We start from the raw sequence: 25,383 nt of genomic DNA on the forward strand, positions 1-25,383 counted from the left end.
GTCAAGAGATCTTTGCATAGTTGTCCTTTTGGAAATAAGAGAATTTAATTTCATTTATTGTGTAATATGGTCATTATGGAAGACAGAAAAAACAAACTCTCTGCCAAAACAAAGCTGGAAACAGACAAACAGGATCAGAAATAGACTTTTAAGTGGTCCCAAAGCCCGTCTTTAAGCTTCGGTTGCTTTTCAATAGGAAGATTTAAGAAGCATTTTGTTAACTGTCTTTTCATTGCTCTCTGATGAACTTGGTCAAGTGTTAAGCTGTGTAAATTCCTCTTCCAGATCTCCATGGCATCATAGTTGGATTTTGATTTTATTGTCTGCCTCTGCGTCTGGCAGTTTTCTCAGACACGCCTCCATTAGCTCACTGCCCACAGGACTGCAAGTCCGACTGAATGCGTCTGTGAAAGCACTTCCAAATGAACAGAAACTAAGGGATACACATGGAAAAGATATAATGGGGTTTATTTTTGTAGATCTGAGTAAGAGTCAGCTGACTGGCTGCTCCTTGGCTTGTTGCATAATCCCAAATATCAGGTTACAGTTTTTATCTAGAGGGAGTCTATAGGCTATAGGCATTTTAGAGTCGTCTTAGAAATAAACAATTTCACTTCATTCGTCCTTCTCTTAATTCATTCACATTCTAGCTGTATGCTCATTTCCTGCCGTGCCAGCCAGGAAAGCAAAGCAGCCCAGATGTGCATCTCTTGCCAATTTCTCCAGTTTTTCCATAAGTTTCAAGTGGTGCCCAAAGTATACTCCTATGGAGACACGTGGGGGCGTCTTCATCAGGTAGAACAACCACTTCAAGTGCAGCTCATCTCGTCTCGACAATGATGTGAAGCCACCTTTTTAATCAAATACTTCAATTAAAGTGAATCCATTCATCCTACTGTATTTCAATGACCTTTAACATGATTGGTCATAATCAGGAGGCTGATTTATAATCAGTACTCCATCCATGTACCATCTTTGCTTCCAATGTTAGGACAAAGTTCATATGTTGTTTTTGAGAGACCCTGCACACCCACACAGGTGTTTCCAATTCTTGCTGATTGGACCACTGCTCAGGCTCAAACTGGGTGGAGCTACACCGACTTACATGATGTCAACAAACTTTATGCAGTAATAAAAGTCCTGGGCTGTGTCTGAAATCCCTCCTCATTTTACTATACAGTGCACTATAATCACCACCCTGCATTTATATGAGTGTCTGAATTCTGAGTGTAAAATGCATGCACTATATAGTGCCCTCACTAATTCTTGCAGCAGACATTTTGACTTAACGATAGCTCCATTTTATTTGAGTGCCCCTGTTATCCATGACAGTGTGACAGTTAAGCAGTGCCATGGCCACCGAGACTTACACAGCTAAATGATCATTAATTTTGCTTTTTACGGATGAGTAAACGAGGGAGTGGTTTGGGACAAATTCATGATCCTACTTTAGGTTGTTCTGCACTAATAAGCACACAACATTAACAGGAAAGTCAGGGTGATGTCACAATTTGCACACACCCAGGGGGCCCTGAGAAGAGGCTAAATCTAATCAGCCAAAGTGAAAACACCAGCAGTGGTGTCAGTGTTGTGATCTGTTAGTAGAAAACACTTGGTACAGTTTTGAACTGTAACAGCATAACTGACATTGTTACATTAGGTCTGTATCTATGTTCCCACTGTTCTGAGTTCCCAAAGTCCTATGTTCCAAAGGTCATATGTTCCCATAGCTCTTGTTCCCAGGGTCATATGTTCATGGTTCTATGTTCCCATGGCCCTATGTTGCTAGGGTTCTAAGTTCCCAATATCATATGTTCCCAAGGTCCTATGTTCCCATGGCTGTATTTTCTCAAGGCCCTATATTTTTAAGGTCCTATGTTCACAAAGGCCTAGGTTCTCATGACTCTATGTTCCCAAGGTCATTTGTCCCCATGGCTCTATGTTATATGTTATAGTGACACGTTCATGTCATGTTCTCATTCTGTCATATAAATCTGTGAACGTAGGACTTTTGTAATAGATGAATTAATATACATACACAATTTTACACCTTCAAGTTAAAGTCATAAACTCATCACTAACCAGCATCAAACTGTTTTAAAACATCCTCTGTGCCATGATTTGTCCATCATAATGCAGATAAAGCCAATGAGAATTCATGGTGATGAGTGGAGCAAACAATATAAAATAATCTTTTTACTGATCTATCACTCACCTGTGGCAGGAACACATCCTTTCACAAGCCTTCAGTCTGCCATTCTGGCGGCCAAGTCAGTCTCATGGTAATCTTCCAGAGGTCTGTTTGGTCCGTGCTACATAACTTTAATAGCTCCTGACAGTCTGCCTCACAGGCTGCCAAAGATGTAACTCTTGTGTTTTAAGAGCTTCATGCAGACAGTTTTACAGGTTAAACTCTCTGGTTATCTAACTTTGGGATTTATTGTTGATCATTCTCAACAGAAAAGCTCAAGATCAGAAAGATTTACTTTCATTTAAGATTTTTTTTTAAAGATATCTTATTAATAGAAAATGAGTTTATTGCTGCTAGGGTACTGTTTCTCAGTCCTGATCCCAGGGCCCCATGCCCTGCATGTTTTAGACATTTTCCTGCTCTAACACATCTGAAGCCTGGTAACGACCCATTCATTTGAATCAGGTGTGTCAGGGCAGGGAAACATCTTAAACATGTAGGGCAGGGGGCCTACAAGAACAGGACTGAGAAAACACTGTTTTAGACTCTAATGAGAGCACAGAGAGAAGCAGAGGAGGAAGATTATTGTTATAAATGAGGAACATTTCATTACAATTACATAAACCAACATTTTCTTGCAGTTCGATCAACATATCATAACATCTTGATGCGTAGCCTGGACTTCTGTTCCCAACATAAATGAGGAACTGGTACGACCAGCAATATTCTGCTTCCTTCATCATTTTGTGAAAAACAGCTTTACTGTGATGTCGGTGGGTTGAGGTTTGGCTGTGTTAAATAGACCATACGTTTTCGCACAAGTGCATACAGGCATCCTGGGTATAAGAATATCAACTGTCCTCATGAAACACCTTCATGTTGGCAGAAATGGTTCGTGCCATTTTGCAAATAAATGCATTAATTAGATTATGTTGATGCAGTGTAAAGTTTTACCTGATGATGCTCTGAGGCCCAAAAGCAGAATTAAAAAGTTCTTTCACAGAGTTTTTGATCCAACAAGTCTATGAGACGTTCTGGTTTACAAGATATTTGCAGGGATTAAGCTGTGTAACCTCAAAGTGAAAATGGATTTTCAACCTGCATTCATCTTTGCTCTGCTCATCAAAAATAGAGTAAAAGTCTTACTTGTTTAACTTTTTACAGTTAGTTTGATATTGTGCAAAGCTCGCTGATAAACATTATGTCTGCAACTAAAGAATAAGATAGATGTCAAGATTTCAACTTGTCAAGCAGATGACTTGTTTCTGAGACTTGTACTGTTGAGAAGTACTGACCACATTTACCCTGCTTCCTGTTTCTTCTCTCAGCTATACTATTTTAACAACAGTTTTCACACATGTTATCTCCATCTGATCATTATGAGAATACATTTCAGGGTGCTCAGTTTAAGATCTGCCTGTTTGCTAGTAGCAGAAAGGTTGTCTGGAAGCTGCTGACTGAATAAACAGAGGCTGAACACTGATGAGCCATGGACACTGTGTTTGGACTGTTGCTGATGTTGCTTGGAGTCTCTCATGGTGAGCCGTTGAACTATTTTAATTTGACACATTTATTGCAGGTATCAAATATATTAAAAATATCATCTGCAGATACTACGACCAGATAAAGTTACAAATATCATCTTCAGTGATGTGTTATAGCTCGATACTGCGATACTGAAACATCACGAGAGCTTCCTCTGGCGTAATTTTAAACAAAAGCTTGTGTATAACTACTATTTACATAATGTATGATGGTAAATTCAAGCGGCTTTTGTATTATTTTTTCATTGATATTAAAACAACTGAAATACAAATAACAGATACAAAAGATTAACAAGGTTTGAAAAACGTCCGGAAGAGACTTAAAAACAATGTTTTACCTAAAAAATTGTACACTAGTGGCTCAGCTTAAAATGTTTTATTGGTTGGTCTAAGAAGATGCAGCAAAAATACTATTTCTGTTTGATACGTAATACATTATTTATAATTACATTATCAGTTCTAGATGCTACAAAGTAAAAATGGATTCTAAAATAGTCGAAAGGTTAATTGTGCAAATGTACTTGGAGTATTAAAAGTACTCACAGTACTGAATGGCATTGTTCACAGGGTTTTATTTCATATATATTATCATGTATAATATATATTTGTATTGTGTTATAAATATAAAACTACTCTGTCAGAGTACTTCAGTGCCATCCCACCACTGGTCACAGGTCTGTGCCAGAGACACAGCTGCAGCTAACACACTGTTTCTGCTGGTTTGACTACTGTATGTCTCATTGTCATTTATTTTTGTTGAAACTGAAGGATCAAGAATGGTTAATTTCAACTTCTGTTTCAAAATTTCCAGGTGTGGAAACCTACTGTGATGGCAGACAGGACAGAGCCCAGTGTTATGGACCTCTGGAAGGAACCATGGTTCTCCGGCTGATGGACAACGCCTCAGAAATAAGCAGATACCAATGGTTCAAAAGCCAAACGATGGTACTGAATGGGAGAGGGAATCACATCATGTCTAACCTGATAGAAAACATCTCCATATTTACTCCCAGTGATGGAACTCTTAGGATCAATAACCTGAGCAGGACTGATGGTGGTGAATACACTCTTCATATCTTTGATTTAAGAGGACAGAAATTAGAGCCTCGGACTCTACAGTTGACCATTCAAGGTACACATATCTCATATTCTACCTATTTCTGTATCTATGTCTGTTCTGTATTAGAAACTGTATAGAGTGACCCAGATTGTGACAATATCAAAAGTCATGTGAGTGTGTTTCCTTCAGCTCCTGTGTCCTCTGTCCTGCTGGTCTCTGAGTGTCTGTCCCAGCGAGAGATGAGGGTGTCCTGCTCCTCTGAGGGAGGGGACAGTCCTCAGTACAGCTGGACTCTGGATGGACACACACTGACAGACGCTCAGCTCCTCTCTGGAAATAAAGACAGTAACAACATCACTCTGAAACAAAAAGTCTCAGGACAACTGGACTGCTCAGTCAGCAATCACGTCAGTAGGATGTCTACCTGCGGTGAGTGAGAAGACGAGTGGAAAACAGTTTGGTAATTACGACACTGAAGATTAGCTGACATCAGTTATCGATCTGTTTCTTTTCCATAGGCTTCAGATTAACTGACTGCAGCTTATTCAACGGGACGCACTTTTCACAGAGATTGCTTGTATCCAGCGAATCCTGGTGTACTAGGCCAACAACAGATAAAGAGTCATCCTCTGCGGGTAAGGAAAGTAGCAGCAAAGTGTCCATAAAACTCTCCACTCACATCACACACACTAATCCAGCAGAGATGACCCACGGTACTCAAGTAAGTGATGACTAACTCTGCTGTCACAGCAGTAACTTGATTCGTGATATTTGTGTCTCTTTATCTGAACAGATCACTCCCTGCTCATATGTGGTTTGCGAGCAGCTGTGGTGACTCTGATATTAATTGGGATTGCCGTCTATTACGTCTGGAGGAAGAAGAAATACGAGACAGCTGAAGGCTCTGCCGCCCCTGGAAAGATGGACCAAGAGAACTCTGTTGTGATGGTGGAAATGGGAAGTTCTGCATCTGAACTTTAAAGGGGCCCTATGTTGTTTTAAAGAAGAAATGCAAACTCAGGATTTTAATATTTACAATATCAATGAGGTAATAATACAATATATTTTCTCCATAATTGAATAAACAAGCTGTTCTCAGAGGAAAATAAGGTCCCAAGAACACTGTCTGACGCTAGAAAGGTGGCAGGGTCCGACAAATATAAACAAAGTAAAACAGTATGAAATTGTGTTGTCCTTGAAGGTCAGTTTATCAGTCATGAAAACAAAGAGAGTTTGTTTATTTAGTTTGTTTAGGCATAAAAAAAAACTACATAGTGCTCCTTTAACTTTCTGAACCAACACATCTGTGACACCTCTCAAGCTGTGTTTTTCACTGGCTTTAGATATGATTTTAAAGTCACTGTTTTTAAAAGTTCCCTGTATGTTTTTTTCCATAAATGTTGTACTTCTTTTTTGTTTTTCTTTTTGCATTTGTATTCATTTTTATTAGTGTGCAAGTAAAATACTCACATGTATGGGGTGTGGCCTTTTGCTGTAAGTAATCACAAGATAATGATTAGGTAATGAGGAACTACTTATTAACTACTCAGTACTCTGTGTCACTACTTGGGGTGCACAAAAAGTGTAACTAATGTTTAAGTAATTATTAAGGCATGATTGTGCCGTTCACCTGCTTGTTCAGAGTTTTGGGTGCTTGTTCACTTGTTTAGGAGTTACTTACTAATGTGTAACTAGCCATTAGTTGCTTATTCGTTCCTCAATTGTTTCTTGGTAACTACACAAAATATTGTGTCCCTTATTGCTAAGTCTTTCCTGGCATTTATATGGCTCGTCCTCCAGCCGTGTCTCTCTGAAGAGGACCATTAAGACATAACAGTTGTACTCATCTTCTTATCTCACTCTTGCCAAGAAAGCGAATAAGTGTATTTCCCAAAATATCTAAGTATTACTTTAACTAGCCTTCCTACTTTTAACTTTAAAAAAAACCATCAAAAATCAATCAAATGCTGTATAATGTACACACATATATTTCTGTGATTTATTGAATATTCATTCACAAAATATACAGACCTGCATGTATAAAACACATGACGCTGTTGCTGAGCCTCTGGATTTTCTGCTGCTTAAAGTCATGACTTTTGTTTTTCACTGTGCAAAACAGTAAAAGATTAGTTTAAGGTCAAAAGATTTAGACCAGGCGAAGGCTAAAATGTAAGCTTATACCAGTCCAAAGCACAGTGCAATACTCGACCAATTTGTCTGATTTGATATTAGGAAGAAATGTTCAGAAGAAATTAATAAGCTAAGCTCCGAAGCTGTGCTTGCTACACTAAATAGCATTTTCTAGACTTAAAAAAAACAAAAAAAACTTAGTTCATGGCACATCATGCATGAGCCACTTGTTGAGGAAGAGACATAAGTGTCAAAAGTTTTTACTGTGCAGGCACTGAATTGCATTATATAGTCACATTCTCACTCTGTAATTAAACAGAGGCACAGTGAGAAGGTCTTTTCATGTTTCCATCCTGAGCTTGAATCCTCCTCTTCAACTCTTTGGTTCTTCATCATCATCATCATCATCAGTGGTTCTCGGAATTGGGGCGTGGAGGAGGGCGTGACGGAGGAGGCGCTCTACACGGAGGTGGACCCTGAGGTGGAGGTGGTAGGGAGCCAGTTGGAGACGGCGGTGCAGAGACTGGGCTCATGTTGGTTGGGGGCAGGGCTCTGTTTGGAGGCGGTGTGTAGTACATGGGAGGGGTGGTGGAGGACGGGGGAGGAGTGGTCGGGAGAGGGGGGAGCGTTGAAGTTGGAGAAGGGGGCAAATTGAAGAGGTTGTCGTCGTCTGATGGACGGCGCCGGTAACTGTGCGGCAAAGTGTAGACAGGCGTTGCAGGGTGGTTGTAGATGGGATAGCGAGGAGCGGGGTAGGACTTGCTTCGGGTGAAGTTTATGCACTTGCCCTTTAAAACAGAAAGCAAGTTGGTTCAGTCAGAGCACATAAAGTAATCGCAGGTTGTTTTGTTCATGTACTTTAAGGAACAGTTTACCAAAAACTGTAAATTCAGTCATTATGTACTCAGTACAAAGTCCACAAAACATTTCTGGATCTTCGCAGCAAAACAATGTTGCATTTTTGGTTGATTTTTCACTTTTTAAAACAAGTCCCCATCTACGTCAGTTGTTTAGGAGAATGCTGCAACGCTGTTTTGCTGCGAAGCCCCCGAAATGTTTTGTGGACTACGAAACTTCACCTTACTTTCCATTGGCACGAAGGTGAGGATATAATGACTGAATTTACATTTTTGGGTGAACTGCGCAATGCGAAATGAAAAGAAAAGACATGAAACTGAAAAAAATGTCACTTAAAAAACAAGTTAAAGAAACAATGAATACAAGGTGTTCATGTAATAAGCAAAAGACAAAATGCCAACGCAACAAGTGAAAATTAAAACAAGTCCCTGTCTCTCGCTGAGACGTTACTTTGGAGGTGATTGTGTCTCACATTAAGTGTAATGAGAAATCTACTGTGGCGCAGCGATTGGCAGGTTTGCAGCAGCTTTCAACAGATGGAAAGAGGAAATTCCTCCGTTAGTGAGTGTCATGGAAGAAAACAGCATTCCTGCCAGCCGAGCCGTGCTGACGCTGGGAGCTGAAGGGAGCCAGGCCGCATCTACTCCTGATCACTTCTGCAGACCGGAGCATTCCTGCAGACAATGCTGCTGCAAATATCACCTTTGTTTACTCACTACGCTACTTGAAGGTCTCCTTGAAGTCACTATTCTTTCTTTTTTATAAACATCTACTCCATGGAAAAACTTCTCTTAACTTGTACAGAATTCAGATCCAAACCTCCCTTATCCCTCATTTCCAAAAGGTTGAGATTTTAAGCTCTGGCAAATTCCTAAACGCCTCCCTGCCAAAAGTTGACATAGTTGGTTCACAATCTTATTAATTGCTTTGTTTTGAATGAATGTGTGCTTATCTTACAGCTGTAAAGAGCTGATTGCTGTTTTTCATCAGAGGAAAACATTGTTTAACTTTCTATTATTCTGTTATCTCTGGCGTGTCTCACCTTGTCTCCAGGATGAGGTCTCATCACAGACACTCTGTCGTAGCCTCTTCTCAGGAATACGCACAAAGCATCCAGTTTGCCCTGCGGAAAGAGGATCACAGATGACGGGCGCGAATAAAAAATGGTATATTACACAAATAATCTCTGATAACAACCAGAATTTTAACGCAATGTGTGTGCTTTGGCCATCAGTGCAGCAAAAACAATCACTTAAAAGTCTGAGTTAACAAACGAGCAGCAGAGTTTAAGTGTTTATTTATGACTCTGATGGACAGTATCTGCTCCAGATGTCTCTCTTTGATTCTCAGGAAGCTTTATTATATGCCACAGAGGCATATAAACAAAGAATGCATTCTGTCAGGAATAACACCAGCTCAACAGATTCCATATTCAAGGGTTAGCTGGGTTCATGTCTGGTTCTCATTACCCTCCTTCCAGCTGACTAATATGTCAGGAAACTAATTTTATTAACTGTTTCCTGCGAACACATCAGTCCCAGAAACATTAAAAATGAAATATTTTTAGGTTATGGAGGATGGACATTCTCATAAGGAAGAGGTCTTTAATGCCAAGCCTAGTGTTGCAACATCTGGAAGAGGCACCACACTGTGTATTACATATGTTAGCATTATGTGATCCACATCTCTGTGACAGCTGAGCAAACTGAGGAGCACCGTGAGATGTCATCGAAAGCTCTGTTAAAGGCTACTAAGTAAACCCAAAACTTATATCTTTTTAGTCAAAATATGGCAGAATCAAACATTAGATGAAATAAAAGTAACCTGCACATAGTAATCCCCAAAGTCCAATGTGAAAAATAAGTGAATTGATAAATAATATAATAAAAAGGAAGATAAAAGTAAATGACTGGAGCACCTTGATGGGAGAGTACCACTTCTGGGGACGGATGGTTTTGTGCACAGTGTAGTAAGACTGCGGTGACTCGAACTCTTCTGCGGGCATCACAACTCGAGCGTTTTTAGCTTTTTCCAGTTTGGCTCCTTCTTCAGTCGAGCCTTTGTCTCCCCATCGGACCTGAACAGAAGCAGAAGCTTTCAGCACAGCGCTGCAATCAGTCACAAATACGAGACTTTATTTAGTGCAGGGCTGCCCGAAGGTGGCCCGACACGAGGTTCGATTTGGCCCGCCAGATTTTCCTAGCAAAAGGTAAGGTGTTTTGATTTGAAAGAGAGATAGATGAAGAGATATCTACTGAAGTTAGCTTACTGTCCAACTAGCCCCGGCACACCCTGGTCCAAACCTCCTGTGCTATCTGTATAAACAGCAACAATTCCCCAGTGCACAAAGCTCCCAATCTGGACCACTAGCACTGCCCTATTATCTGACAAGCTAACGGCAGGTACAGTTAGCAGCAGTTAGCAGTTACTCTGGTGAAATGGTGTTTGTTTGGAGTATGAACTGGACAGGGGACGCTTTGGTCCAGGCTTAAATATCTCACCAACCGTTGGATGGATTGCAATGAAATCCTGTAGCACCACCATTAGCTTAATATTTTTGGTTTCTAGAGAAATACCTTAATATTGAATGGATTGTCATGAAAAAGGATGAATTTTAATACTTTTGGTGATCATGATTTTGAACATTTAGCTTAAAAAATTGCTGTGCCCTAAGTACAGCCTCACAGAGCTGCTAGTACAGCTGTTATTTTGGGATAATAAGACAATCTTCACTTGATAGCATGATGCTGTGATCTGATTTGAGCTGCTAATACTCTACCAAGACCTCTTCATCTGAATGCAACAACTAAAACCGTTGTAAATTATGTCAAGCTCTGCAACAACTTGCTGCATTACTGTTACATGTAAAACATTACTTTTCCTCACTTATGCTGGCAGATGCGTGTATGTCATAAACATGTCTGTGTGGAATTTAATTAAAGCCAGTCCTCTAAAATCCACAAGAAAACAGAAGTTGGCTCCCTTACCTCAAAGTTTTCCAGAGTTTTGGGGATTCTGTCCTAAATCTCTGAGAGCAGTTATTTCTGACCCTTTTTTTAAAAACCTCAAATTAAACAAGAGACCCACTGCCACAGGTAAGGAACGTTTCACTAAAAGCTTTGTTTCAAGATGTTTTTTTTTAACCTGGCTGCTCACACTAACAAAACTAACACGAATGTCAAGGAGTTTGCATCAGATCACGAGTGAAAACTACTGTCAAAGCAACCTTGGAAGTTCATTACTCAGATTAGCTCCCTTGCAGCTGCCACAGAGAAGCCGTGAAGTCTTTAACTGTGGCACTTAAATGGAGTCATGCATATTTTCCGTTGCTTTGTTTGGAAGCGGTGCCGCTTCAAGTTCACATCACACACACCTCAAACTGCACCACCAGTCTGTAAAGCACTTCACACTGAGAGGTAGACTTCTGTCTCCTTGACATTCTTTTCTCTCAGACCACAGACACATCTGGTCCCTCCTGACCTGTAGATGTTACTTCATACTCGACTGACGGCTGCGCTCGGTTATCTTGGCTCAGATGTCGAACTGAATCAGGAATCACTTGACGTCATGACTCTGAACTTTTCTTTCCACTCCTTACCTTTTCCTTCTTTTCCTCACAGAAACTGAGATGTTTTTTTACCATCTCAAGCCTTTGCAAAAAGATCTCACTGACAGGCACCTTCATCTGTCCGGAGCAGACTGCCAAAGACCAAACACAACCACAAACGAATCATGCCAGCTCGCATGATTAATATACAGTACATCCTCGCCCCCGGACCGTAAAAACTGTCTAAATCTTTGCCTAGATGTGTCGTACTTGCAGTTTACCGGCCAGATGGCCTCATCACAACTCTCACTAGCGCTCCAAACTAGCCACAACAACAAACTGACTCAGTCTATTCCAGCATGGATTTGCACAGTCATCTCTTTTAAGGAATGAGTCGCTTCCTGTTTCCTTTTGTATTCCTGCTCTATTTGTGTTTGATCGCGTCTTCCAACAGTTCCTAACTGGCTGCGTGCGAGATTTAAGATTGCCACGTGTTTCGTCTAGGAGCCTGAAGCCGGCTGATGGAAACAGATATACAGTAGTTTCAATCATATTCTGTATTTTAAAGATACATGCTATAAAATAATACATTTAGAAAAGTCAACAGAAATCATGACCAGGTTACTCAAGATAATCCACAGATCTTGTTCTGAACAGTTTCATGGAGAAACTATCTTTATACCAGAACTACGCCACGCAGGAGGAAGCCTGCATCCACCATTGGACGATTAGCTCATGCCTCAATTAGCCGTGTACCCAGTGGCCCTGGAGTTTGTCTTGACTGAGACCTCAGGTCACAGGGGGGCCCAGCTCAACTGGATTTGGCCACCTGACGTGAGTGTGAACACGGCTGGAGACCGAACTGGGACTGAACACAGCCTCCTAAGACTGATGGAGGTCAGTTTGACAACAGGGGATACAGGAAGGAGGTGATTTACAGCAGTTCTGACCAAGTAGTTACACTACAAAAGCATGTAAAGAAACGTGAGATGATGGTTTGATGTTAATTCAATGTAAGAAAGAAACCCTGAAAGCAATGATTTAGTTTAGGGTTAAGGAATATCTGGAAAATAACCTACTTGGTTTATGTTATTTGCGAAGTATTAACTGTTGTAACAGTGTTTTTATGCTGCCCTCAGGTTTCTCTTGAAAAAGAGTTTTTAATAACAATAATTAAAATCATGAAAAATTAAATTCATAATGTTTGTATCATCTTCCAGCTGTTTAGAGATTAATTTATACTGTATGATCCTGAGTACGATGACTCATGTTCACAAAATGCACAAACAGTGTTGTCAGCATTTCATAAAAGAAAGAACTCACTTTGTTCATGTGCCAGATATCACACTGATTTCCATTTTAGTGTGTCTTCATCATAATTATTACATATTTACTTGTTTATAATCTGTTTTTACCTCCATTCTCTTGATGCCTCCGACTCCACGCCCTCCGTAGTACGAGGCATCCACTGTGGGCCACTTCTTCTTGGGAAAACCATCCTCATCATCCTGAAAAGGAAGGAAACAGTCTTCATGTTGTCAAGAGTAAATCAAATAGATGAGGCTGCAGCCAAAGAGCAGATGTGTCGTAAATAATTAAAATGGGTACCAAGAATTTTTTCATTACGAGGTGAAGAAATAAAAAACTCACAGAGACGTCCTCTATTACTGGAGGAGGCGGCTCATGAATGACCTGCAAAAAAACAAAACAAAAGGAATGTGTATTATAAGCCTCAGAGGACGGCTGGTGTGTCGTAAATACATTTGCATGTTCTTCAGTCTGAGACGATCCAAGTCGTACCACGGTGCAGCAGAGAGGCCAGAACCACCACAGCAGAGCGATGGTGAGCAGGAACATCAGGATGAGCAGAGCTATGGCCACAAAGGTCCCATCAGACTATAGCGGAAAATAGATGCAAGGACATGAACAGGGTGAGATTCCTAAAAGACGTGTGTTTGCTGGATAAAATGACAAAAACACTGTGAAAGAGAAGTCCAAGAGGTCAATGCAACACATACAGTACCCCATCAAACCTGTATACAGCTCGTTGTAGCAGAAAATGTAGATACTTTATGATGTTTTATATGTGTATTTTATTGATGCAACTTTCACTTTTAACCAAAATGAGATAAATCACCTCTGAAAAGTCTTTTCAGTGATGTTTGGAGGACATTATGGATTACTTTCGATTTATTGCATCTTGTCAGCATTAAGGCTACTAACGAAATGCTCAAAACTGAGGCAGGAGGTCAAGCTGCTTGCAGCTGCAGACGTGTGTGACAGCAGGAGACTTGGATGTTTCTTCAAAGATAAACTGAAAGAAACAGCTGATGCTAACAAGGACAAAAGTGTTTCTTTGATGCCATAACTCTTAATGACCAGCAACACAATAATATGTAACCTGCTGTGCTGGAAATAGGAAACATTCAGCATCCTTTAGACAAAGTCAAAGTGTACGCTGAAGGTCATTGAATACTTGAAGCCATAAGCTAATGAGTGAGTTTAGTGTTTGTTGTACATTGTACTTACACAGGTGACAGCAGTAATTGTGACAGAGCTTGATATGAAGCTCAGGCCATTATTCATGCTGACGTGGAGGGTGGCAGACCTGTAGAAAAGGTAGGAAAGTAAATGAAAGATGACGATAATTTGCTGTATTTTGTAAGACACCAATATGAATAGTACTTAAGTGATAGTGAGTATGTGGTATAAAGTATCAAGAGTCATTTATTGGCAATCAATGTACAAAATTAACGAAATATTTAAATGTATACATAAATACTAAGGGGTGAGGGATCATCGACCTTTATGATTATTCAGATCAGATATTCAGCATTTGTCTGCTTAATAAAATCAGTTTTCTTTGTTTTTGATGAAATGAAATAATTTAAAAATGTGCTGCTTTGGCTTTAATGTAGCATGCAATCTGCAAAGTAACTAGTAACTAAAGTTATCAGATAAATATAAACAAGTCAAAAGGACACTATTTGCCTCCAAATTGTAATGGAGTGGAAGTATAAAGTAGCAGAAAATGGAAATACTCAAGTACAAGTACTTCAAAATTCGACGTAATACAGTTACGGTAAATGTACTTTGTTACATTCCATCAGTGCTTGTCTGTGATCATTAACAGTGATCACTTACGTTCCCTCTTTTTCCAGAACAGGAGCTGGACACAAAAGGTAGATATCTCTCACCACCAAAGGTCTTTTCACTGTGGAAATAGAATAAACATGAGAATTTGTATCATGATAAAAATACCAAGATACCAAATACCAAGATAGGTCAGGGTCTCTGGTGAAAAATAAAAGGGAAAGGTTTGCTAGACTTTTCTCTACCAGTCCTGAAACTTCAGTCCATTCAAGCCTGAAAATATTCTTTTTGTTATTAAATTCCTGGACTTCCTGTCCTTATGGAAAATGAAGCAAATGAGGGAGGCTTGCGGTGTATTTACCCTGGCTGAGTGAGTGTCTAGTGTGTGTTAAGACAGTGCTCGTCGCTGATGAGATCCACATTCCCTTTCAGACATCTGAGAAGCGTTGAGCGTTAAACCAGCCGATTCAAAGCGGAGAGAGATGGTGCTGATGGTTTTTGTGGAGGACGGGGATTTAAATCATTGTGAGCCACAAAGTGCTGCTCTCCCCCACCCATCCCCGTCCGTGCTGGCCAAAACAAACGTGGCACAGTCATGTAAATGGCTGCTGAGTGGAATACCAAAAACTGCTGCTTTTCTATTCTGCCTATTAATAGTTGGATTTGGGCTTTTTATGCGATGTTTGAATTCACACACCTACGATGTTGTTGTCCCTCGTCGATCACTTCACAATATAATGCGAACAACAGAGGATGAGGATTTTTCTCACACATCTCTGTATCTAAAATAGCTTGCCTTCAGTACTGTGTAATATATATATAGATGACTTTAACAGGTTCTCCCTCCGACTGTTCTTCTGTCTTTTGTTCACCATCGAAACAGCCATACCGTCTCCAGATAAACCATATGTTACCTCTGGACGGAGCCAGATGGGCTTTTTCCCTCTGTTTGCAGTTTTTATACTGACTCAGCTAACTTGCTGCTGGCTGTGTATATATATCTTAGTTAGCACAGACATGAGTGTATTTTCTCATCAATTGGCAAGAAAGCTATATATTCACTTCACAAAATGACTTACTGTTCCTTTAAGTACATTAACACCCGTCAGTTCCATGATTTCTGAAGTTTTTACTGTATTAACAACTCATAAGCTTTTAGAAAGAACAAATCTGGTTCTTTATCAAAGTCTACAGAAGTTTACTGTTATTTGGCTTAGAGTGATTATATAGTGCATCACAATAAAGAAATGTTGCTCTGGGGTTTAATGTATTTTTGTATTTTGTTTTTGGCCTCTTAGGGGGAGAACTCCACAACAAGCCCTCACGTTCAAAGCTGATGTCCTGCTGAATTTCTAGTCCAACATTCGCTCTCCTATTAGCTCTGTTTTGGTCTCCAGGAGCTCCTGAGAGCTTGTTTACCAGATGGTCGCTAAGTTTGCCTGTCTGATGTTTGGTGCTGAGCAGGTAGCACTACAGGCTGTGAAACCGAAACAACACGCTGAAAGGTGCTAAAAAGCCACGCGAGAATTCGATGTGAGTCTGTCACTAAGAGCAACTCGTTCCGTATTGAAGATTACCATTGTTTATATAAAAATATAGATCAATGCAGCTTAAAAAACTTAAAACATACGCCCTTAATAAGATGTATCACAGGCTGCCAAGAACAGTGTGATGTACCACCGAACTTAAACTTCACTTTGTAAGAAAGTTGATTTTTGAGTCTCGTTCCCAACTTGTCACATACTGACGCTTTGGGAAGGTGACCGACCCGACCTACAATCCCAGAGTGTCAGTATTTGACGAGTTGGGACTGAGACTCAAGAATCAACTTTTCTTACTTTTCTTTAAGTTTATGAACGACGACCTTGGGGCTTGTACTTACTCAACGTGACGGTGTCATTGATGCGAAAGCTGCAGAGAACTTTCTGTACGTCTCGGGCGTGCAGGAAACCGTTTCCTTTGACTACCACCTGGAAAGATTCTGAAGTAGCAGGTAAGTATGCAATAAGTATTTTTGAAGAAACTTGGGCAGAGTCATGTAATCTGATAATATAATGAATGTCGTGTTCTTCTGTTTCTGTGCGTCTTTACCTCCTTCACAGATGCTGGAGGGCTCTACAGCCAGGATCTCAATGCAGGATCTCTTCAGAATCTAAAAGGGAAAATAATAATATTAAAAAGCTGAATAAAGGAACAGTAGATTCAATTATGCGATCCGGTATTTAATCACGGTAATATTGTAGTGTCATGTGCTTTCTTACCGAGTCAATGACCCCTTGTAGCGCCTGAAATCCATCATTGACAGGGAAGACGTGGTCCTTACTGTCAGCTATCGTCGAAAGCTGTCAAGAAATTTGATGCGTTTTATTGTTCGGATGATTAATTAATTCCTCTGCTGATTAACTTGTGTATTGGTTGACGGATTGATGTACCTGAGTCTCATTAAAGTCTTTTACTCCCACGCAGTACACAGTGGCCCCCAGCTGGCGCGCTCTGCCTGCCTGATGTGAAATAAAACAAACAAACAAACAACAAATGAGCTGCAGTAAAATGATGAACGCTCGCTAAAGACGGGCTTCATGGGCCGAAACTTCAAAGTGAAGTGATGCTGCGCCTCATGTTTTGCCATTGACAGCTGCTGGGCACATCTGTTGTGACATCACTGAGAGGGGCGTGGCCACAAGAACAACAAGCCAGGAAGTTTTTTTCACCTGAAGAGGGCAACACAGCAACATCCTCAGCAACATCCTCCTTATTTATATTTTTGTAATTATTTTTAACATAGTGAAGGGAAAAATAAGCAATATTATACATTAGTAGGTGATAATGGTCAAGTTAAATTATGCATTATTACCTTTTACCTTTTTTATGTGAAGATATTAACAATTAACAGCTGAGTTGCCAGAATAAAATGTCGGTGTTGTAAGTTTCTGCAAACCACAGATAAGTTCAATTTGAATGTTTCATAAGTATTATATAAATATTATATGTGTCAGACAGCTGCCAAACAAGAGACCAGTGGTGGACTGAGGATGTTTGAGGGGAAGAAAAGCCAAAAAGCCAAAAAAGCAAAAAAGGCATCACATGTATGTGAGGAAAGTGGTGATATATCTATAGTGAACAGAGGGCACAAGTTTTATCCACTGGAAGGGCATCCAAGAGGGCACTTTATCATGATTTATCTACCATAAGGGCATCAAAGAGGGCACTTTCCCGTCATTTTTATCAAACATGAGGGCACTCCATGGAGTCCACCAATGCGAGAGACCACTATTTGAAATGACGGTGGATATTGTTCATGAGAAGTATGCCTTGTTAGTGGCAACAAAAGTGGATATTTCTGACAATAAATCAAGACAATTTGCAGCCAGAAACTGGGTGTTCTTAACGATAGATCCGGAGAATTTCCAGGCATGTCTTTGGCGACTGAGCCAAGTGAACCAAAACATGATCGTTTCCTAAACCGAGCCAAGACGTTTTTGTGCCTAAAGCTCACCAGACCATAAGCACAGGGCAGTCTCAACATAAAATTGAAAACTGAACCTAAAGAAACGTAAAGTTTTAACATATTAAATGTAAAGTTGCAACATATCTGTGGTCACTTATTCTGCCTATTGGGTTGCTATTGAACACTGATTCATTAAAAGTGCATTCATAGTACATTCAAAGAATGCTAGCACCCTTCATTTCATTGTGAAGCTGATTTTCACATCACCTCTCTTTGTGCCAGATCAAACTGATTCTCTCTCAGTTCACCGTCCGTCAGGGCGATGATGACACTGGCTGTCCGGTAACCTGAAAGTCAGACCCAGATCGGAGGAAAATTAGCTGTGGAAGTGGAATTAGTTATTCAAATGTATTCTTCTAATGAAGAATCACCATCAGCCTTTTGGGAAAAACACATTTTGAACACAATCGTCATGTGATGGGAAGGGCAGGAGGGTTTTTTTGTTGTTGTGTCTTTCTTCATATGATGATTCCTCCATCTGTTTGAATCGAGTTCTGATGAACGGATGAAGACTCCACGAGTAGAAGGAAATGATTAAGTGTTAAAAAGGAAAACCTCTACTCACCGTCTCCAGTCCCGTAGTAGATCTGCTCGCTTGCCTGAGGGAGAAGTTTTAAGGCGTCAGTGGCTATAAATTGAAATGAGCCTCATTTGAAAAAGTTAGATGCCATACTGGTGGGTAAGCAGGATCAGATTCCCATTGAATTAACAGATGGCTTACTCTTTGGAAACCTCTGTGCATGAAGGTGTCTCCACCTGGCTGCACCATACTCAGCTCCTCCAGCCCGGCCCGGATCTGCTCTCTGATCAGTTACAGGGAATAAAAATGTAAATTAATTTCAAGACTAAGTAAATTTAAGAATTTTCAACGCAAGACGTTTGAGTGTATATTTGTACCTGTCTTCCGTTAGTGCCATGAGAGTCCTCCCTTCTGTTGAAAATACAATAAAAGACATCCGCAGCTGAGGACTGGAAACGAGAAGAGGCGACTGTCAGACGATACGTGGAGCAAAACACGTTGTACTCTTTTTCTCTTTGAATCTGATGTTTCTGTGAGGACTTACCTGATAAACTTGTGAGCCAGATGGTCAACAAAGTAATAGATCTCATTCCAGTAGTGCTGCACACTGCCAGACCTGGAGAGGAAAATTCAAGGCAGATGAATGATTTTTTGTTTCATGATAATAAGATGAAAGTGGCAGTCCCAAAAGCCCTCCAGTTTCTATCTTTCTGTCATGCACTTATTTTAGCAGAGTAAGTGTCATGACTCATATGGTGATAGGGCAAAAAATCGCTTCACTCGCCAGGCAAACAAACAATGGTAATCTACTGAGTTAACATCCACTAACCACTTGGCCTGTGAACAAAAAAAAAGTTGGTTTTGCACTATGATTGTTTATGCATACTAAATGAGTGTCTGCGCATTCAACATTGTGAAACTTCACAAAAGAGGCCAGTGAGTTGCAGCCTTTGTATTTCCTTCTGAATGCTGATGCTTAATTTTTCCACTGTTTCTCATGTGGCTTCACAGCTCATTCTTAAATGCCAAACAAAAACCAAAGTGCCACGTCAGTTTCTTCTCTTATGAACTCGGCTTTGTGTCGGGGTCCTGATTTTGAAAACAGGTGCCGACTCGACAAAGCAATCAAAAGAAGAATGCAGCTTTCGGAGCAAAAGTCAGCAATTAACCAGAAATGTGAGGAAAAAGTTTGCAAAATCTCTGCAGCGTCTTCTCACGCTGCACTGCTCCTCTGCCTCGCTCCCTTATGTTTTCATTTATCCTGTGATGTGAGTCCCAGTGCACAGACAGCCAAAAAACTTCCCTGGAACATCTGGCTCTAATGGAGAAAGGGTTCTGTCGACTGAAGCAGAGGGAGCTGAAGCTGCGACTTTGCGTGGGCTACCGTCAGTGAAATGTGGCCGCAGTTTGACAACAGGAATCCCTGCATGCACCTTCTCATTGATGTGGCTGAATAAGCACTCTGCAAATGATTCATCGTAGTGTAAACACACTTTCTGTCTGTCTTATAAGTTATTCTTCCTGGATGTTTATGCAGTCCTGGCCTAGAAAACAACAGCACATGACTTGACATGACCTGCTCAGGAGAACACATCAGCTTCATGACAGGTTAATGGACAGTCTAATTTAACCCTTATGGCTGCGCTCACACAGGACATTCAAGTCTCCATAAAATCTGCTGCTTTTGCCTGGTGACTAAAAAGGGAGACAATTAACCATTGAAGTCATTTTCAAACAAAAGTGTCAACTGTTTTTTCTATTCTCCCATATGAATGAATCCAAATGGTTATTTTTCAATTTTTTCTTTTCTTTTTGAAACACCTACGGGAGAGGATAAGAGCCACTGTTGAGACTTTTGCTGTTCACAGAATTTGTTTTGTTTTTTCCCCCAAATTCTGTCTTTAAACTCAGAAGTCATTTTTCTCAGATTTTTGACTTTAGACTCAGAATTCTAACTGTAAACTGATAAATTTGACTTTAAACTGTTGTTTGAAGAAAAAGATTATGGGGGGGAAAAGTCAGAACTCTGAAAATTAGTCTTACAGTGGCCCTAAACCTCTGTGGTAGGTAACCACTGACCGATTCAAATTAATCAGCATATTAATCGATGAGGAATTTAATCATCAGTTGCAGCCCTGGTCTGATGCAGGGCAGAATTACAATGAATTGCAATGCAGGTTGTTGGTTTACAGCTCTGTTTCAGCAATTTGGAAAACAATGGAGCTATAAAATGTTGTGGGAGATTCACACCACCAAAAATTCTGCAGCTCTGATGACTGATTTTTTCATTTATTTTTTAAGTTATCTTTTAGCAAACAAGGCAAACATGCTACATTAATACAGACAGAATTGGACAGGCGACATATCAAAATAAACATTCATGTGCTTTTGTTTGGCAGTTATGACTCTAAGTACTCACATGATTTTTTTTGTCTTTACAAAGCCAGAAATCTGTCCTCATTAGATTCATCAATCAACAGGCTAAGGCTGCTGGTTGTAGTACAGTAGCACATATTTTTCAAGCAAGTAGCCCATTAATATCTCTAGAGATCAACTTGAATGTTTGCACCTGTGTCTTCAGATGACTCATGCACTGAATAATAAAAGCCTTCCTTTGTAATAGTGTGAAAGTAGTAACACTCACTTGTCCAAAACAAAATATAGGTCAAATCCTCCGTAGCAGGACGACCCTGCCTCCCTCCTGTCATGGATCTGTCCTGCGCCGCCGGCCACCAGGACCGCCACCAGCATGCCCAGCTCCACACCGAGCAGGACCTGCCTGCTGCACCAGCACTGGGACATCACCCCAGGTTAAAGAGAAAGCACTGGCTCAATCAATCAGAGAGAAGGTAAACATAAATACTCTCCTGTCCCCTCTCACAGCACACTGAGCATGCGGTCAGCCATGCTGTGCAAAGCGATCTCAGAGGCTTTGAACGCTCCTCTCTGGATCACAGTCCCATCTCCTCAGCAACAGATGTGTGCTGGCAGAGGAGGAGTGAAGTTGATGGTCTTTCTCTCGCTCTCTCCACAGTGAACCACTTTAACACACAGTACCATGAAATCACATCAATAAAATCATAAAAAAGTCTTAGTGGTTGATTTAGTGTGTTGTCTGTGTGACCCTACAGCTTTCACCAGTCATTTGTTCTCACAATAACTAAGTTTGTTTTGTTCTTTCACTTTTCTTTAAGTTCACTCAATTCCACAGCCTGCCCATCAGTGCCACTCAGTGGTAAACACATGCACCATGCAACTCACTGTGAGTCACTGTAAACATGAAATGGTCATTCAGATTCTCGGCATTTGAAATTGAAAAATAAACCACAGTAAGAACTGGAATAGTGATGTGTCTCTCCTAAAGTAATGCAGTACACCTGTTGGGACAGCTGGTACACGTTTACCTTCTAATGTCAAACACAGGTCAAGTCTTGAGCAATTCACAAAAGAAAAGAAATGCCTGACAGTTTATTATTATGAAAGTCCATTTCTGTCAATTTGATGGAATAAAAAAATATCTTGTAAGTTGATACAATGAGAAACCTTCCCAAAATAATGACTTTGAATCTTGAAACAGTGACTTTGTATTTAAAAATAATGATTCAGTATCTCAAAATAATGACTTATAATCTCTAAATAATGACATAGTATGTCAAATAATGACTTTGTATCTCAAGATAATGACTTAGTATTAAGATATAATGACTTAGTATTAAAATAACGACTAAGTATCTCAAAATAATGACATATTATCTCAAAATAATTACATATTATCTCAAAATAATGACATAGTATGTCAAATTTAGTCATTATTTTTATGTAGTAAATCATTATTTGACATACTAGTAGACTTAGTATATATAATTAATGATTTGCTATGTCAAAATATTGAGTTAGTATGTCAAATAATGATTTACTACGTAAAAATAATGACTAAGTATGTCAAAATAATTACATAGTATGTCAAAAAATGACTCAGTATGTCAAAAATAATGACTTATTTATTAATTGTGAATTTCCAGGTTGGTTAAGCATCAGAAAAGAGAAAAGAAAAAAGGAAGAATGCATATTTTACCTTTGAGGTAAACAGGAGAAGGTCAAATAGCTGGGTCATACTGTAAATTGAGAATGAATTCAAATTAATTTAAGACTTTATTTATTTAATTAACTTTTTCCTCAGAATTGTTGCTGTTTTCCTGATCTTCACACCTGTGGCTCATCGCTAATCAGCTCTCATCACTGACAGGCTGCCCTGCAGCTGCTCCTCATCCACAACCAGTTTCTGTGTGCATGAAGACAGACTTTGTGTTTCATTTTGCCAGATTTATCGTTATATGTCGCCAAGCTGCCGTGTGGTGTTCATCCTGTTTACAGAAGAGACTGACTGATGTGTCACCATCACTAACTCGTACTGAATTGCCCATTCCCAGTAAGCACATACCACAGTTAAAATCGCATCATATTGCTTACACTTGCTCGACACCACCTTCCCAGTGGGATGAACGAGGAGATTTCATTGGCTTCTTTTGATGTGGAGATCATCTCTCTACATCATGATAATCATGGAAATGTTTTGGCGCCCCCTGCTGGGACGTACTTGTGCTGGTTGATGTACAGTATACTGACTGTGAAATTGCCAGAATACACACTGAAGAAGGGCGACTTGCCCCAAACATCCTGTAGCAATATTAAGAAGTTAAATTGGAGTGCTCTTTCTTTTTTCATATCAGCCACATTAAAGGAAAAGTTCACCCAAAAATGAAAAATTCAGTCATGATCTACTCACCCTCATGCTGATGGAAGTCAGGTGAAGTTTCATAGTCCACAAAACATTTCTGGAGCTTCACGGCAAAACAGTGTTGCAGCATTTTCCTAAACATCTGAAGCAGATGGGAACTTGTTGACTGAATGTCTATTTTTGGGTGAACTTTTCCTTTAAGGATCTAGCCCCCAGTCTTTAAGGTGCTTTGATAACCTCAAAGCAACAGGGACTGCTTCAATAGAGACATCCTCTGAAACCAAACCAACTAAACTGAAGTGACAGCGTTTGGGCCTTTCACCCAGAAAAGAAAAAAAAAATCGTGGCAGCAGTCTTTCTGTCTGTGCCAGCATAAAAAAACAGTTCATAGAGGACACTGAAGCTTCTCATGCCATCGCTGAATGGCAGCTGTGTAACAGTAAAGAAGCTCAGATGAAGAGCAGAAAACAGGATTTATCTCATGTAAAAGGTGACGCTTCACTCAGTTTAAGTTTAAATGCAACACTTTACATTCAGGAACATTTAGGATTAAATGGGGCACCATGGATGAGCTTGGGAACGCTGAGGACAATAAACTCATCACACTCAGTAAGTGAATCCTCGTTCCTCTCTCAAGTTGCTCTTTAGCTCTGTTCTCCAATCAGCGTCTGCGATGAGAATGTGTCGGAAGCAGGATTTTCAACAGAGAGCACTTTCATTTATTATATATGATTTTTATTTAAATGATTTGTTGGAATTTTAAAAATCTACGCTATTCTTAATAAATTGTTTCACTGAAGTGATACTGATGTTTCGGCTCTGAAGTGCTCCTCTGTGGTCCACCACAATTCAAATTAAATCAGACAGAAACATTAAAATGTGGTACACACACAGTGATGGAAAGGAACTAAGTACATTTACTCAAGTACTGTGCCTTTTTCATCAACTTTGAGGTAACTAGTACTTAAGTATTTCCATTTCCTGCCACTGTTTACTTTCACTCCACTGTGTTTGGAGGCAAATATTGTACTTTTACTCCACTACATGTATTTGATAACTTTAGTTAGCAGTAACTTTTCAGATTACAACCTGTATCAGAGCCAAAGAAGTGTGTTTTTTAATTAGTTTATTTTATCAGCAATTGAATTTTAAAAGATTCCAAGTCAATAATCAGTCAACTCGTAATATACAGCGTTAATATCAGATACTTTAAGACTTTTACTCATCACTATTTATATGGGTGACTTTCACTTTTACCAAAGTAATATTTTAACATGTTTTCTTTTTACTTTAAGTCAAGTATGACCTTGGGGTACTTTAAGAGATGGAATGTAACTAAGTACATTTATTCAAGTACTGTACTTAAGTGCAATTTTGAGGCACTTTACTCAATTATTCCCATTTTCCACTACTTTATACTTCCAGTCCACTACATTTTGGAAGCAAATAGTGTACTTTTACTCCACTACATGTGTTATATGTATCGTTTACTTTTACTTAAGTACTCAAGTTTTACTTAAGTAAGTACAGTTAATGCAAGATACTTTCACGCAAGCACTATTTACATGGGTGTGTTTCACTTTTACCAAAGTAATATTTTAACACGTTTTCTTCACTGTTACTCAAGTAAGCCTTAAGGTACTTTCAGCAATGGAATGTAACTAAGTACATTAACTGAAGTACTGTACTTAAGCACAATTTTGAGGTACATTACTTTAGTATCTCCATTTTCTGCTACTTCATACTTCCATTTAACAACACTGAAAGGCAGATATTTACTCCACTGCATGTATTTACATGTATGGTTTACTTTTACTTGTACTTTTGATACTTAAGTTCAGTCATATCAAATATTTTAGGACATTTCCTCAAGTACCATCCCTTTACTTTTGCTCTGACAGCAACCTTTCCTTTGACTCGAGCACGACTCGCAGCACTGCTCCCTCATGATGGAAACGTGTGTGCAGGTGAGGCACCTCTCTGCTTCGGATGCCCGTCATGTCTGTGTGTTGCTGTGAGCTGTGAGCGCTGCTCTGCTCCTGTCCGTCAGCCGATCACTGCAGCAGAATGGAGACGTGAGAAAACAGCGCTGTGTGTCAGAAAATCACACCGCCGCTGCTCACCAACTTTTCCACGCTCTTTTACCTGCCTACACAGCGACCTACAGCCGCTCAGTGAGCTCATTAGCTGC

The 25,383-nt window shown here is 39.8% G+C and overlaps 2 protein-coding genes across 3 annotated transcripts; one reads left to right on the top strand and one right to left on the bottom strand.

Moving 5' to 3' along the window:
• The first annotated feature begins 3,695 nt into the window (after positions 1-3,695).
• On the top strand, positions 3,696-6,854 carry LOC311275363 (pregnancy-specific beta-1-glycoprotein 9-like). Its single transcript, XM_084383840.1, has 5 exons — positions 3,696-3,729; positions 4,547-4,867; positions 4,985-5,224; positions 5,314-5,430; positions 5,589-6,854. The coding sequence occupies exons 1-5, from the start codon at positions 3,708-3,710 to the stop codon at positions 5,774-5,776; spliced, it is 888 nt and encodes a 295-aa protein (XP_084239966.1). The 5' UTR covers positions 3,696-3,707; the 3' UTR covers positions 5,777-6,854.
• Positions 6,817-25,218, bottom strand: antxr1b (ANTXR cell adhesion molecule 1b). 2 transcript variants are annotated; one of them, XM_084383830.1, is made up of 18 exons: positions 21,099-21,477; positions 18,999-19,070; positions 18,832-18,903; positions 18,656-18,737; positions 18,500-18,533; positions 18,142-18,221; positions 16,859-16,927; positions 16,688-16,768; positions 16,518-16,578; positions 16,309-16,407; positions 14,478-14,547; positions 13,863-13,941; positions 13,134-13,229; positions 12,984-13,025; positions 12,749-12,841; positions 9,705-9,863; positions 8,829-8,909; positions 6,817-7,716 (listed from the first exon to the last, which is right to left on the bottom strand). In XM_084383830.1, the coding sequence occupies exons 1-18, from the start codon at positions 21,254-21,256 to the stop codon at positions 7,336-7,338; spliced, it is 1,809 nt and encodes a 602-aa protein (XP_084239956.1). In that variant the 5' UTR covers positions 21,257-21,477; the 3' UTR covers positions 6,817-7,335. The 2 variants fall into 2 exon arrangements, with proteins under 2 accessions (XP_084239956.1, XP_084239957.1); XM_084383831.1 differs by lacking the exon at positions 21,099-21,477 and adding an exon at positions 25,169-25,218 and having other exon boundaries at positions 6,820-7,716.
• Between the last annotated feature and the right edge of the window lie 165 nt (positions 25,219-25,383).

The sequence above is a fragment of the Pagrus pagrus genome (genome assembly GCF_965226575.1).
Source record: "Pagrus pagrus genome assembly, chromosome: 19".
Classification (NCBI taxonomy): domain Eukaryota; kingdom Metazoa; phylum Chordata; class Actinopteri; order Spariformes; family Sparidae; genus Pagrus; species Pagrus pagrus.

What these genes read in the sequence shown, in the direction of transcription:
- LOC311275363 (XM_084383840.1), top strand. Translation starts at nt 3,708, where the DNA reads ATGTTGCTTGGAGTCTCTCATG. An exon ending in CAGTAGGATGTCTACCTGCG is followed by an intron (nt 5,225 to 5,313) that starts GTGAGTGAGAAG and finishes TCTTTTCCATAG; the next exon opens with GCTTCAGATTAACTGACTGC. An exon ending in TAAAGAGTCATCCTCTGCGG is followed by an intron (nt 5,431 to 5,588) that starts GTAAGGAAAGTA and finishes TTATCTGAACAG; the next exon opens with ATCACTCCCTGCTCATATGT.
- antxr1b (XM_084383830.1), bottom strand. Translation starts at nt 21,256, where the DNA reads ATGTCCCAGTGCTGGTGCAGCAGGCAGGTCCTGCTCGGTGTGGAGCTG. An exon ending in GGCCTCTCTGCTGCACCGTG is followed by an intron (nt 13,026 to 13,133) that starts GTACGACTTGGA and finishes GTTTTTTTGCAG; the next exon opens with GTCATTCATGAGCCGCCTCC. An exon ending in GAGGCATCAAGAGAATGGAG is followed by an intron (nt 9,864 to 12,748) that starts GTAAAAACAGAT and finishes GCTTCTGTTCAG; the next exon opens with GTCCGATGGGGAGACAAAGG.